The sequence below is a fragment of the Athene cunicularia genome (genome assembly GCF_003259725.1).
Source record: "Athene cunicularia isolate RWA chromosome 5 unlocalized genomic scaffold, athCun1 chr5_part3, whole genome shotgun sequence".
Classification (NCBI taxonomy): Eukaryota; Metazoa; Chordata; class Aves; order Strigiformes; family Strigidae; genus Athene; species Athene cunicularia.
This window is the reverse complement of record NW_020799103.1, coordinates 201636-217189: the sequence shown is the minus strand read 5'-3', so window position 1 is coordinate 217189 and position 15554 is coordinate 201636. Positions and strand designations below refer to the sequence as shown.

Genomic DNA, 15554 nt, shown 5'->3' with positions numbered 1-15554 from the left:
TCTTTGTAAATATTTTTATAAAATATAGCCTATCTTACCATTGTTGCATTTCTGTTACGGCAGTTGGTGTTGAGTTTTGTATGTTCAGGAGAACTGGCAGAGAACTGCCAGCATAATGGCTCCTCCGACCTGTGACAGGCAAGAACGGCGTGTCTGATGCTGCACTTGGTTGCCTTTGACTCCTGAGTCTGATTGATTTCAGTTGATAGCTGTTTTGACACAGGTTTTTGTACTTCACTGGGCAACATGGCCTAAAAGTTCCCTGTGTTAAAAATACTGACTAAAAAATGGCTGTATAAAAATGATTGCCAGGAAGTGATCCGTTAGAAATGTTTATCCTTAAGAAAACCCTTGTTGTTTGTTTCAGGAAATCGAGAGATTGGAAAGTAAATTAAATCAGAGCTCAGAAAGGTGGCAGATCTTGTGGGAAAGAGTCAAAATTAATCTAAAGGATGACACCAGACAAGACAATGTAAGTAGTAAGAGAGTCTAGCCAATAAATTAATTTCACTCCTTCTGTATAGGCTACCTGGGGCACTGACAAAATTGCTGTATTTCTTGGAGTAAAATAATGCTTTTGAAAAGTTGAGTATGTTGTTCTAACCCATGTTACTGGCTCTCTATTTCTCGATGTAGAAAACTGTATTTATACTTGTGCTATTTATCTAATGCCTTTTCCAGAGTAGATTATGGCATGCAGACAAAATGAGCATGAGCATTTTACTAATACACAAATATATGACTTTATATATTTGAAAGGTTCTTGAAGTACAAAAAAAATTGGTTCTTGAAAGTAGCCAAAGGGCAACACAGAGTTTCAGAGATCCATAAAGATATTTCCATGTCTAAATGGAACTTTGGAATTGTAGATTCTAGTAAAGGTAGGAAGTGTTCATGCTTTCATTTCCAATTCCTGACAGTGGTAAAAAGAATAGCTGACAATATAAATGTTTTCTAAGTCAAAATGCTGCCTCTTTGCTATCTACATGCACTAGAAAGAATGCTAGATACTGCTTTTTGTGAGCTTGGCACAGTGAGTTACCAGCTCAAGACTACCCTAACTCTTCATCTTCATGTGCTTGTTCAGGTTTGCCAGCCTCCACGCAATGGTTAGTCTGTAGCACTGCTTTATTATTTGGCCATTGCTCTCGGGAAAGCAGTATGCTTTATGTCTGTCAGAGTAATTCAAGTTCACTTTACACTCTAGACAAATTCAAGTTGAAAAATGTTTTCTCTTAGCAAAGTAGAAAAGAAAATGCAAATAGTTAAGGGTCAACCCCAAAAAACTCTTATCTCTAGGATGCTGTCATTTAGGTTAAGGCTAAATTCAGGATCTCTCTTGTTCCAGGTTATTGAGATTTGAAACTATAAAGTAGTTCTTGGTAACTGCAAGCTTTTATCCCCCTTCGCCCTCGATGAAATTAGGGACAGTTATTGTATCCAAATGTCTGACTACTTCTAGATGCTTCTGGGAAAGCAAAGGAAATGTTGTTGAAGATGATGTCGCTGAGATAAACACAGCATTTCTGAAATACTGATTTCTCACACCATGTGAACCCTTCTGTTTAAGAAATGCACTGAATTGCCGTCCCTCTGACTTATTTTCTGAGACAGCACTGACTTGTATTATGAAGACTTTTCTGGCCTCATGGGAATTCACAACTTACGTTTTATACCACATATTATCAGTATAATGTTGAGACAGTCTCATAATGCAAGACACATTGCGTTACCTTTTTTCTTTTGTTTTCATCTTTTTTAGCTCCGGAGACTTCCTTCTGGCTCCTCAGGGATGATGTCAGCTAATCTACATTCCTATCAAAAGAGATCTTTGTTGGAAATACCTGACAGTGGGCTGGGTGAGGAACAGAGCGCAAGCGTTTCTCCCTCTAATGGAGTAGACAGAAGAACAACTACACTATACAATCACTTCACATCAAAGACTGATGAAAATAGGTAAACTGAATAATCATAGAGTATTTGTGAACCTTGTATTAGATTGGTACAAGTCTCAGCCATAGGGAAAAAACCCTTAAATCTTCATATGCACAGAATGCTTTGTAACTACTTTGTTCTTTCTGTGTGGGTTTGATTACGTTTAGTTGTCTCAGTGGGTGGGCCTCTTATCTCCTGGCAGTATCTTTCAATCTTCCCCTTTATATGCCCAAACTAATTGTAGCTGCACATTTAATGCATCCAAAGTACTGAAATGGTGTTTATCAGTGTGTCCCAATTGTGAATAACTAAACTATTGGTTTAAAACCAGTTTGGTTTACTGCAGTAAAATAATTGTTTGAATCTATATGTAGTCATTTGGGGGCTTTTATGTATCACCACTATTCATATTATGGAATCATGTGCCATTGGTATTGTCTGTACCTTTCAGATCTTTTGAAGGTACGCTATACAAAAGAGGAGCTTTATTAAAAGGTTGGAAACCTCGCTGGTTTGTGCTGGATGTGACAAAACACCAGGTAAAACCTTGTCAGATGATGGATTTTTTTATGACTAGTTTGCTGCTTTTTTATTTACGGGGTTTGTATGGATTGATTTTACAAATAATACTAATAATGATGATATTCAGATGTGATGAAACTCACTTTAGAGGGTTAAAACTCCCTTCGTTTTCCCACTATGCGTTGTGCGTGTTAATCATTGTCGACCATATATCTATGTTTGTCTTGCGTATCGTGTAGTTACTGCAGCATTCTGACTGGACAGAGGGGTTTTCAGTATTTTGGGGGGTTTTGTAAACAATAATAACTGTTTAGCCTATAATCATAAAAGACTTCTTGGACTGGAAGTCATGCATTATTGTTTAGGCCCAAATATTTTTTTGTCTACTTCATACCTCTGGGAAAAAAAAAACAGGTAGTGCCTGAGGACATTTTCTGGGCATTGTGGTATACAAGCAATGCAAGCAATTTTTTAAAAAACATTACTAACTCTAGAATGTCATTAAGCAGTTAAGTGTTGAGCATAATTTGCACTTTAATATGACCTCTTTAGTTACCAAAAGAACTAAAACCTTTCTGAATTAGAGTGAAAAACTTCGAAGGTATTTCCTAGAGTTCAGGTGGGATGCAGGGAGCTAATACGATAACTGATAACAAGTTTAATTCAGGCATTCATGTTGAAACCATAGTAGTTACTATATGCTCAGTGTGTATTTAACAGCCTCTTTGATCCTCAAGCACTTTGCCATAAGCATTTTTCTTGGCAAATGAAAGGGCATTGTATGCTCTGGAAAATCATAGTCTGAATTGCTTCAGCAGAAAAATGCATTTATCGCACTTGACTCCTTAATGTTTTTCTGTAACCTGTATTTGAGAAAGCTGACATGGAATCTCTGTATGAAAGTCTTTTCAAGTATGGAGAACAGGATCACAGATCGCTATGAAATGAGTTTGAATTTTGTAAATTACTTAAAATGCGTTAAAATTTAATCTCAAATCTGTCTTAATAGAAGTCCTGAAATGCCAAGTTCCTGATCAAACAATAATTAAAGGTGCTATATATATATATAGGAGTATTTTGGATGAGTCCTAGTAATGTAAATTTAGTGGCAAAATTATTCATAAATATTCTAACAAATCATTGTACATAAAGAAGAACTAAAACCAGAGGAGATCTGTTTTGTTTTATCCCATTTACAATGTATGCCAGAATTCTGCAGTGGAAATTCGTGGTCTCATGTATTTTAAATAATATTGGGTCATCAGGCATTAATCTTCATTAAGACAAATATTCCACACTGTGGACTGTAATCTCTGAAACTCATGCACGCTTTTCTTTAAAAAAATATTAATTTATTGTCACCAATATACTTCAAAATACATAATACAGGTAAAGATGGTCATCTTATAGAAATCCTCAATTAGCATTTTTAATTAGTGTGTTAAAATACCAACGAATGTGCTGATTTGCTGATTATAATTATTATTCCTGATATACAGGAGAAGAGGTTCATTTTGCAGAAGAAAAAAATGCTTTCACATTTTTGGTTTAAGCAAATATCCTCCTGAGTATCATAGATGTAGGAGTAATACCTGTCAATCTTAGCTGGAATTCTGTTGTTCGATCTTTGCTGTGAAGGTTTGCCTTGCTATTTTGCATTTACTTATGGGCTTTTTTTTTTTTTTATTAAGTATCAGGTTTTTCTCTTCTAGAACTTTTTTGCATATTAAAACTCAGTTTACAGAGGGGTTAACATTTGTATCACGGTATCTGCAAGGAGAAAAAAAAAAAAAGCAAGCTTCATTCAACCACTAAGTGCAGTATAGGAAAAAGTGAGTTTTCTATGTAGTTTATAATTATCTAAAATTACACTTAAAGTTTTGCTGATCATTTTAAATTCTTGAAATTTAAAGAATAAGTGTTCCATTAACTCCTTTGTGAAGTAAAGCTTTTGCGTTACTTTCAATGTAATGAACAGTGAAGAGGTGGTTTTTGTTAGAAAAGCTGATGAATGCAGAATCCCAGAGACCAGGTTCTGCTTCCATCCTTCACATGTCCTCTGCCCAGAAGCAATGCACGACTATTTGAAGATTCTCTGCTCTGAAACTCTGGTGACAAAATGCTTCTCTGCCAACTCCATGTCCACACAGGAGCGAATGTTGGAGACTTGGCTGTTACCCAGAAACGTCAAATAGAGGAGTGGCCAGCTAAGGGCTAGCACATGTCCTACCATTTTGTATATACTACATAAATCTGTGGTTTCTGTCAGTGGTGTCTTAGAAATTTCCCATGTCTGATGTCCTCGGATCCTAATATTTGTTCCTCCCACCCTTACCGCACCATGCCTCCAGGTTGTATCCAGGAAAAGGGAAGAAGAAGTAGTGAAAGGTCTATCTAAATAGCATATTTGGATTTTTTTTTTTCTCTCTCATGGTCTAGCTGCGATACTATGATTCTGGTGAGGATACAAGCTGTAAGGGACACATAGACCTTGCAGAAGTAGAAACTGTGATTCCTGCTTCTCCAACAATCGGAGCCCCAAAACACGCAAGTGAAAAAGCATTTTTTGATGTAAGTATATCTGGTCTTTACATGATCTTTACCTAAAACTTAATCTTGATGTCTTTAACTTACTACTTTCAGTCCTGCTGCTGGAAGGTGTGAACTAGGGAGGAGCTGTCATGCTGACTCAGGACAAAAAGTTTTTACACAGCTAGCATCTGGACCTCACTCCCAACAGCAGAAGTTCAAAAAAATGTTACATTTAGTCCCAATTAGTACACTGAGTATTACAGTTTAAAGTAGAATTTGTAAGTTTCTGTTTTGTGTGCTGAATTGTCTGTGTTCATGTTCTTGTTTTTCCTTTGCAGTTGAAGACAAATAAGCGTGTATATAATTTTTGTGCCCAAGATGCACAGAGTGCTCAACAGTGGATGGACAGGATCCAGAGTTGCATTTCAGATGCTTAGAAAGGAAAAACATTCCACAATAAAGACATGTTTAAAGCATCTCTTCCTGTAAGAAGCTAAGTTCTGAAATGTTAGTGACAGATAACCAGCCTGCCATACATTTCAGCCATAAAAGTTCATAAAATGCTAAAGTTCCTTTTCTGTTTAATAATTATAACCACTGTAACTGCTACTTTTTTCTGCAGGGAGGACTTTGAAAAATAATAATCCATTTATCCTGAATTTCTGCTTTCTTCAGTACAATTCCTAGCTATAACAGTGGGCTGTATTTGACTAGCATCTAATCCTGGTTTTCTCAATTCAGAGCTGTTCTGATAGGAAACCTGTCCAAAGGAAACTGTAGAAATTTTCCCTCCAACATGAAGTGTATTTTCACTTTATTTATATTTTTAAGCAGAATCTTATTTCAAACTAGTCATGAATACGAGGGAACATGCCTACAAAACTCCTAAAAATAAGTAATTCAAGCTTTTGATTCCAGTGACATATATCAGGTTGCCAATGTTTATAAACAGTTGATATTTTTAAAGACCAAAATGTGAAATTGCCTGATGCCAGACTTCCAGGTGTCTTCTAAGTGTGCAGGTCATTCTCTAATCTTGTGCTCTGCTGAGTACTTCTGCAATGTTGTGGTGGAATTTCAAATTCTAGGGATTATCTGTAGATCATAGCACTTTTACTTTAGATTCTGTTTGCAATTACAGTGGGATAAATGAAAGAAAACTGGCCAACACTGTACAGGAGAAATGGAAAACAACAAACTAGGAATGCAGTAGAAGAAAGATCTCTTATGTGTGAGTTGTTTATGTTAATTTATATGCTGTTCTGCTCACTGTAAAATAAAAAATAACAAACATGATAATGCACTAAACGATGAAGCAAGCACTTGCACTGAAATCTTTAAAATGCAGACATTTTGCAGGACAGAGGTAAGTTATTTATAGCAGAACAATACTAGCTAGTTAACAACATTTACAGATATTAAATATGTACATAATCAGGTTTGATGTGTCGTGATTTGATACTTTTTAAACATTTTTTGCACATGAATTGGAAGACTGTTTATAGATTTTTACATTTGATAAAATTGTGTTTGTTCGGCTTAAAATTCTGGCAAAACATTTTTAATAGCCCCAAATTAGTAGAAATACTAGTCTACAAACAGTGATGACATTGAGTAGAATATGTGGGTAATTAAGCCATTGTTTTTATTTTGAAATGTTAATATGTTAAATAGCACACTAATATTACAAAAGTTTGTATATATGATTCACTATTTTCTCATTTTTCCAGACGTTCTGCTTGTAATTTAATGTCATCCTAACCAAACTGACTATTCTTATAAGGTTGTTTCAGTTATTGTTTGTGGGGTTTTTTTTATAACTAATGTATTTTGTCAGAAAGGAACATCAATTTCTCACCACACACAATAGGAAATGCAGCTGTTTTTAATGCATTTGCAGTTTCAAAACAAAAATATGAAGGATTTTTCTAGCATTTTTCAATTGACAGATTTCCACCTGTGACAATGGTGTTTGCACATTTGTATTTTTCTTTGTATATGAAGTACTTTTATATGTACTTTGTAAAATACTGATCCTGTTCTTAGGTTATATGAAAATATACGTACCACTGCTTATTTTGTAACTAGTTAATTTTAACTCTTGTATGTTATGTGATATATGTATGCTAACCATCTTGTAATAAATACACTTCTTAAGGAAAAGTAAAACCTTTCCTTTTACTGCAAAAGAGAAAAAAAGCAAGACCCACGTGTTGAAATATTTCCACAGGCACAAGACAAATCCTTATTTACTCTGTATTGTGGGTGTATTTAAAAAACTATGTGGTCTTTTGTATACTTGTAAATATTCTTCCATAAAAGTTGCACTTGAGCATCCTTAACTCAAACACTTGTCAACAGTAACACTAATGACTAAAGAAATCAGAATTTAAAGCAAAATTATCATTCTAACAAGTCTCAATGTATAGCCTTTACTAAAAGGCTAAATACGTGTAATGTTCATACTAAGTCATTGAATAATGATGTTAAATATATTTTTAAAAAAACAATCCGATATGGTATCACAACATAAATGAACTGCGTACTTTCACCCTGAACTGTATCTCACTCATTTATATCACCTTATGCAAAAATTATCTAGTTCATAAGAAGTAAAATATAAAAAATGACAAGGTCTTACTTGAGAATGTGCATCTAAACTGAATTACTGAGTGTAGTGTGGGATAGCAGAGTTGAAATGGAAAGGGCATGTGTGATGGAGGTAGGGGACCTGTGACAATTCCTGGATGCTGTGGTGCTTAGGTTTGCATATTGAGCTTGGCATGGATGCTAATGTTGCCTTAAATGTTGATCTCAATTTTTAGTGTATGTATTGATGGAAAATGGACTTGAGCAACTTAACTTAAAAATATCCAAATAAAAGCTGAAATGAGATCTATGATATTTGTGGTGTTTATATAAGGACTATACAAAGGAATGGTAGGCATAGCTCTTGGTGTGAAGACACAAAGTTGCAGTGTCCCTGCTGGTCTCTTCTGTATAAAATGAAGATTCAAACAAAGACTTCGAGAAAATGTGGAGAAGTTAGCATAGTATAAATACAGGGTTTGTCAGTGTGTTTGAGCTGTGGCAACAGAAGTAGAGAATTAGGAACAGAGAATTTGCTTGGGAAAAATTGTGTGTGTGAAGGGATCAGTCTTCATATTATATGAAAATTTTCTAGAAAAAGGAACCCATCCAGGACTTGGGGATGAGATAAATATGTGCTCCCTCTGCTGTGTCATATCACTATTCCCATACTGTGTTATCATAACATTCCTACTGTAGAAAAGAGAATTGTCAGGGGCTTTACATAAGGGAAGGAGATTGCTTGCCCTTCTCTGTGCTGATTAACAGAATGCCCACATAATAGATGGCAGGATGAAAGGAGTTTAAGCTCTGAGGAGTTGTTACTGGTATATTATAGTAGTTATTTGTCTTTCCTATCTAGCACAGAAGTATTTTCTATAAAAGTCCTTGCTTTTGATGGAACTTTAGAATTAGTATAGTAAATAATAAAATACTTAGCATGCCACTTGTGTGGGTCACTGGTTATGTAATAAATCACAAACAGCTAATAGACCTAGGAACAAATGTTCAAAATTTTGTATCACATCCCACACACGTTATTTGTATTTGATATGTTGTGAATTGCAGACAAAAATGTGGTGATCTTGTCCAACAACTGTCATTTTGCCTTTTTGTCCTGTAATATTCTTGGAGTGTGTCTAAGTGGCAGCACCACATTTCTCATTTTTCATATTTGTGATCATTCAGATATTTTGTCTGTTCATAATTATTCTGTGGTTGCTTTGGGGAGTCAGAAAACTGAAATCAATCTGCTAGTTCCCCAGTTATGCTAAAGTTCATGCTGAGTATCTCTGTCACACCTACTTTCTGGGGTTTTGTCTGTGTTTGATCACTTTCTTCCCAAATTTTGTCTACGGTGCAAGGCAAGGGTGATATTAGCATCCACATTTCTCATTTAGGAAATTTTAATCTTTGAGGTTTTTAACATACAGCTTTTTCTTAATTGACTGTCAAATAAGGATGCTGCAAGTTCACTATTGTTTCCTCTCTTCCAGCTAGCCTCTCAGAGGAATGGATTACTAATACAAATACTGCTGATAAGAATTGGGTTTTTGTTTCTTTTTGCAGAATACTAAATCTCCAAAGACTAATTTTACCTTTTTTTATTTTTCTGCTGTAGACCTTTCCAGTCTAAGCCTCTGCTTTTTAACCTAAAGGAACACTTCAGTTTTTTAATTCACTACTCTGTAAGATTGTAAGAGCAGATCAATTAAGCGTAATCAGCTATGGCTACCATCTTTATCCACAGTCACACTTAGTAATTAAAACCCAGATGCTAACTTCCCTTCTTACCACTGACAGATATGGAAGTTTCTTCCTTATCACAGGACTGCCCATCGAGAGCTGAAGGGAGTGAGCACTGATGTCATGGCAAGTTTAGCAAGCAACTATGAAATAAACACAGCTTTTAAGGAGTCGAGATGGCCATCATGCTTACCTGAGTTACTCCTGAGAAGACAGAGTTTTTCTTAAACTGAGATATTTGATTTCATATGTGGAGTCTGTTACTCCTAGGAAGTTCTCAAAACCCAGTCTTGGAACAAAAGGTAAAAGCTGTGTTTTAAAGGCAGACTATCCAACATAATTTGTTTATACCTTGGTCTCTATGCAGACCCTACAGACCAGGAGATCTGCTAGTGGCAGCTGAATTATAATTCCAGATTGCTAGTTATATCTAGCCAAAGTAGTGTTCTGTTTATCCTTTTCACAGTGATCTAATCTGTGATCTAATCTTATCTAATCGCTGCTTCTCAAGAATATTGCTTATTGTCAACATCCAGTAGGAAATTACATTTTGTCCTGTCCCAGGTTGCACCATATAATTCAAGATTCTTCCTTTCCCTTTGTGTTAAAAGTCTCAATTAATTATCCAAAATCTGTACTAGGTACAACATCCCTGTTTAATGACTGACAGATGAAACTGCTTTGAATTTAACACCTGGGAAGAGTGTTCTGTGCAAATGCTTTCTTAATAGGGACAAAATACCATGTAGATCAAGAAACAAGTGTCACACTGTCTACACTGGGATTTACCAGGTTACACTGACTGTGGACCATCTTCATTAGTAGTACTAGTGAGTTAAAAATTCTATTCACATCAAGACCTCCTGTAAATTAAAAATGATAGCTTCATAAAATTGTATATAATTATGATTTGAGCTCAGTACAGTAAGCTGCAGTACAGGTAAAATCACTGTCATGTTTAAATACTTAAAAGTGTTCAGGTTTTATATATGTTGCATTGGTTTTGTGCCATCACAGTAGTTAAAACTTTGATTTTTATTTCTGCTGTGCTCAGATTATCCCTGGCAAATATTTTAATGCAGTAGTTGAAGAAAATGCTTAATGTTAACATTTTAAAATCAAAAATACTTACATTGTATAGTATAAGGCATTCAAATGTTTCTAATGTTTTGAGCAGGCAAATGATTTAGGATTGGAATTTTGAAAAAAGAAATTGAGAGCTAGTGATGCATTTACCATTGAATTTTGATGAAGTTGGACAGCCTGTTCCTCTGACATGCTTGTAAGATTTTTTTTTTCTTTGTTAATTTTAAATTTTAAAAGGGCTTTTATTTAAAAGATCCAGTTTGCTCCTAGTGCCTCCTGAATTACAGTGTCAGTAATTCATGTATTTGATTCAAAGTGAAATGCAATTAAGTTAAAAAATCTCTTCTGCTTTTCTTACTTAAAACAACTAGTTTTCTTCCTCTTTAGGACTCTTTTCTGATTTAAAAAAAAAAAAAAAAAAAAAAAAAACTTGGCTTCTTCCACTTCAGGCTCCTGTCTCAAGGATTGCAGTAAGTCTCCTTTTCTGGTACGAGTATGTAGCAATGTCTGAAAACCTGGAAAATATCCCATCAAGTGATAATGAATCCAAGCCAGGAATAAATTGAAGAGTTAGTTATGGTATGTAGAACCATGTTATTGACCACTGTGTGTTATGTACATTAGCAGTGTCAGGACAGGCTATATAGGTCTTACTACAATCTCAAAGTATCATGTGTTGCTACAGCAATCAGACATCCGTAAAATATCTAATTCCTGCAGAAATAATCCTCTGAGACTTTGTCTCTTTAGTAACACAAATTTCTATAGAGAAAATAATTTTCAAGATAAACTTATTTGTACCAATTATTATTTCAGTTGTTAAAACCACACAGCTGACCACACAGTGGCATAGGTGACAAGTTTCTCAGCCTAGCAATAAAAAACAAACATTTAGCTATTTCCTATGATAATGAATGTGGTTTAGTTCAAAGAATTGCAAACAGACTTTTGTCATGCGAGCAGATTTTCCATTTTTGATATCAAAACTAAATACTGCTGTCAATAAGGTCATGTATACTCTAGCAACTTGCTATAGACTGCCACAAAATTTTTTAGATGTTGTCAGAAAGGCCTCAGTTTAAAAATATTTCTCCCCTGTCCTAGGTCACTGCATGCATGTTGCCTTATGATAATCAAACATTTCCTGAAAATACAGTTCTGTGCAACTTTCCCACTTTTTCTTCTCTTCACCATTTCACAGTGAAACATTCTATGTATTTAAATTGTTTTAAATTAAATTCATATAATACTTGAGATAAGGACAACTTTCCTTATTTGATGATGGTATCTCATGACAACTTGATAAATTTATTTGAAAAATTAGTACATATAACCAAGCCAGAGATCCTTCAGTTTATTTTGGGATTCCAGCCCACTGATTTCTATTAAATTTCATTATCAGTCTGAGTTACATGAAAGCATAGCAAAGCCTTCAGTGACACTTGAAATTACAAGTGACTATATTACAGCTCTCATCAGTGTGTATTAGAAGTTAGGATTTTAGATGAACATTTGTATCTCTTTTTTTCTCACCAAGCCAGAAGAGACAGACATTAAAAAGGCTACGGACATCAAAAAGTAGAGAAATGCAGGGGGAAAGCAAGCCCTGGCCGGAAGTTAGTGCCTCACATAGCAATGACTTGATGCCAGTGTAAAATAGCACATGTAAGCAGCTTAGTGCATATCCATCTATTGGACAGATGATAAATAGAAAGGGAAAAGGCAGTTATCTATGACAGAGTGGAGTATAGGAAAGCTCGTACTGCAGATGGGAAGAGTTGCAGTAAGCAGGCCACAAAACTGGATGCCATACACCCACATCTCCAGAAGCAAAGGAAGACTTAAAACCTCCTTTGCTTTCCTCTGAGCAGTTGCATTACCTGGTCACCAAAATCTCCCTCTATACTTGTCTCACCCCCTCTTTTGTGATTTTGACCTTTACTTTTCAGATCATGTCTAAATTGAGACATTTTTGAGAAGCAGAGATGATCCATGTTAACTTATTCCCTAAAGGTGCCTAGAATACTTGCAGGTGCTGTGATATAATTAAAGCCAAAAGGGAGAGTCTTTGTTTTTCAAAGTGCTCTGAAACTAGCGGCTAATTCAAGCTGTACATCTGTATTTTGGGGGGTAGGGCAACAGGGCTGGTGATGGAGTTTGGTCTGTCATAAGGGATAAGGGGCCAGTATATAAAACTGGATTTGAGCCTGGATTTCAAACACTTTCAGCATCTGACGTGTGATTATCACTCTCTGGAATTAGATTTAACGGTACTGAAAGAAAGAGGTTAACGTGAAGCCAACATCAAGTATGCTGAACTCTGATCATTGAAAATACCATTGCTAATATTAGTGTATTTCCAGTAGAACATCACAGCTTTGTTTATCAAACACAGACTTAGCCAAATTATTATCAGCTGCTGGAGATGGGTACAAAGGATGCACTGTCAAGTCTCTAATTTCCAAATATGAGCCATTCTTTCCAGGATGTATTTTACTTATCTGTTATATGAATATTCTCAAATGTGGAATGATTAATAATACAGAATTTTGTCTATATGATAGAATATGGATGCCTTTGATTAGTGTTTGTTGCTTTAACCAAAACCATTGGTTTATAAATTTTCTTGTGCTTTCTTCAGTGTAGCTGAACATGTGCTACTGTCAGAGACAGCACAGAAGGCAAAATGGACTAGTGAGCTGACCAAAAATTCCTAATACAATGCTGTGTCCTATTACTAGGGTAATTACTGCTAATATTATTTTGAGCTATTATGTAATTAATATTGTTATTTCCTGTAAGAATGAGAGAATTCCTAGCAGTCTGAAACACAAACAGAACACCTGAAACAGTCTCCTTTGATGCATATATTGAATGTTTTTCAACCAGAAACCCTGCAGCAATCCCACCTGTTCCATTTTATCTGCACAGGGAAGAAGCAAAACATAGAAGTGATATACCAGTGGAAGCAGACCCAAATATCACTCATCAGTGCTAAGAAATACTTGTGAAAAGTAATGCTACTTAAAACTGGTTTACCTTTCCTCCTCCTAAAGGAACTTGGTAGGTTCAGTTTTTCGGAGACTGCTTATACATGGTTAAAACAAACCTGAGCTTTTGCAGTGTGAAGTAAAGCTGTTCCTTTTAAAGACACAAGCACAGTGGCACTGTGCACTAGACACTGTAAGAAGATAGTCATACAGCCCTTGAAAAAGATGACCATTAAAACACTATGCAGGATTTCTTGCAAAATCAAAAGGGATCATTATCAAGGCTTGAAGAGAATAGGAGAGAGAAACCTGTAGTCCTTTTTTGAGAATAAACAGAGATAGTAGTTATAAAGGCAGATGTGTGCTTAGGAAACAAACCGTCATATTGGCCAACATCTGAATTATTAACTGCTGAGTTAAAAATAAAAAAGCTAACATGGTACAAAATACTTTTTTATTAAATTACGGGTGTTATCCTCAATTTCTATATGCAACACAAAATGGCGGGCTTTTATGAGAGGGCATGTAAAATACAATACATGCATAATAACAGTGTAAAGTAGATCCTAAAACTGTTAGCCCTTGCCTTGTTACACAAAGTAGCATTAAATGAGGAGGAGTAGGACAGAGGAGCAGCCTGACCTAGAGTTGGCAGGACAGCAGCCAGGCAAATGAAGAAAAGAGGAAATTATTTTTTACATACAAAACTTGAGAAAGGCTGCTATGTTGCTTGCTATTGCACAGGCTAGCAGAGAGCTGAGAAGAATGAAAGCCTAAAAGTGTCATGCCCAGGGTGGACAGAAATTGCAGACTGCATTTTTATCTAGGGTTTATGTGGCTGAATTATCTTGCAGGAGGGTGGCAACCTTTTCTTCTGATGTAAAAGACGGAGGACAAACGCAGAGGTAGAAAAACAGGTGTGATTTGCATTAATTTTACCTGTTTAGTAGATGTTATTTCAATTAATACTTTGTTACTCTGAAAGGGAAAAGAGAATTGCCACAGGACAATTATTAAAGCCCTTGCCAGAAACCCACTCTGGATGGATGAAATGACAGCTTGTGCACCAGGGGAGTTGCCCCGGCCTAGAACAGCTGAACATGTGCACCACAGTCCAGGTGCCTGGAGATGGTCAATCAGTGTGGAAGTGTCTGCAGCTGTGCAAGCGGCTCTGCCCGGCCGAGGGCAGGGGCTGGGCGCTGGCAGCAGGGGGAGGGGGCCGCTAGTCTCCGCAAAGGCAGGTCTTAAATCCGGACAAGAGAATGGACACAGTGGGGAGAAGCATGCCTAATGCGTCCTGGAAGCCATCTCGCGTGCCAGGCGGGGCTCACTGCTACCTGTCGTGGTGGCGCTCTCGGGAAGGAAAGGGGCCGCGGCGGGCCCTGACGAGCGGCACCTGGGCCTGGCTGGCCCGGGGCGGGGCCGAGGCGGGGCTTTTGAATACTAATACTTAAGTATGCAGCAGTCTTCTAGCATGGTGTTTTGGGAACATTGGTGTTGCTGTGCTAAAGGATATGTTCTGTTCTAGATGGTTTGTCTGCAGCCTGCATGGGGAAGATACAGATGTGTTTTGTGTTAAAGGACCTACTACCTGAAATGAGGAATTCTCTGGTGATTTTTTTGTGTGCCATTTAGCATGGCACCTTCAGCTTGCTTCCTAGGGTGCTCTGAAATACATGGTGTAAGACTCAAATGCTGTGATCCAGGTGCTAGGCCTGAGAAGGGAAGTTTCTACTTACTGTTGAAGTAGTTGTTCTAAGATCAGCTGTGTGACTCGGTGGTCAGCGTTTGAGATGTGCTGCACTGGTCTCAGTACATTTTATGCTTCTTTCGTTAAAGAAGCGTGTGGATACTGCTTAAGCGGATCTCTACCAACTCTGAGGTAAATTCAAAGGTGTTTTTCCTTCCTTTAAGTGATAACACCTACAGCTTTGCAAAGTCCTCACAAAAACTGCTAATATGCTATAGAAATAGAAGCAAGCCAAAAGGTTGCTGCAGCTGTTGTTTACTGAATTATTACACATTTTGGTTCCATATGTGCCTCTGTGGAAGAGAAGTGCTTTAGAATAAGCAAGTAAAAATTACACAAATTGGAGAAAATAAGTACAGCTAACCCACCTTCAGCATCTAATTTCTACATTACAACAGAGCTTT

The 15554-nt window shown here is 36.5% G+C and overlaps 1 protein-coding gene across 1 annotated transcript in view; it reads left to right on the top strand.

Annotated features, from left to right (window-relative positions):
- SBF2 (SET binding factor 2) overlaps positions 1-7885 on the top strand; it is a 198857-nt gene extending 190972 nt beyond the window's left edge. Inside the window, exons 39-43 of the mRNA XM_026850676.1 lie at positions 368-472; positions 1763-1956; positions 2387-2474; positions 4897-5028; positions 5328-7885. Coding sequence (XP_026706477.1) covers positions 368-472; positions 1763-1956; positions 2387-2474; positions 4897-5028; positions 5328-5426 — 618 coding nt within the window. The 3' untranslated portion in view covers positions 5427-7885. The remainder of the gene's footprint in view (positions 1-367; positions 473-1762; positions 1957-2386; positions 2475-4896; positions 5029-5327) is intronic.
- The last annotated feature ends 7669 nt before the right edge of the window (positions 7886-15554 follow it).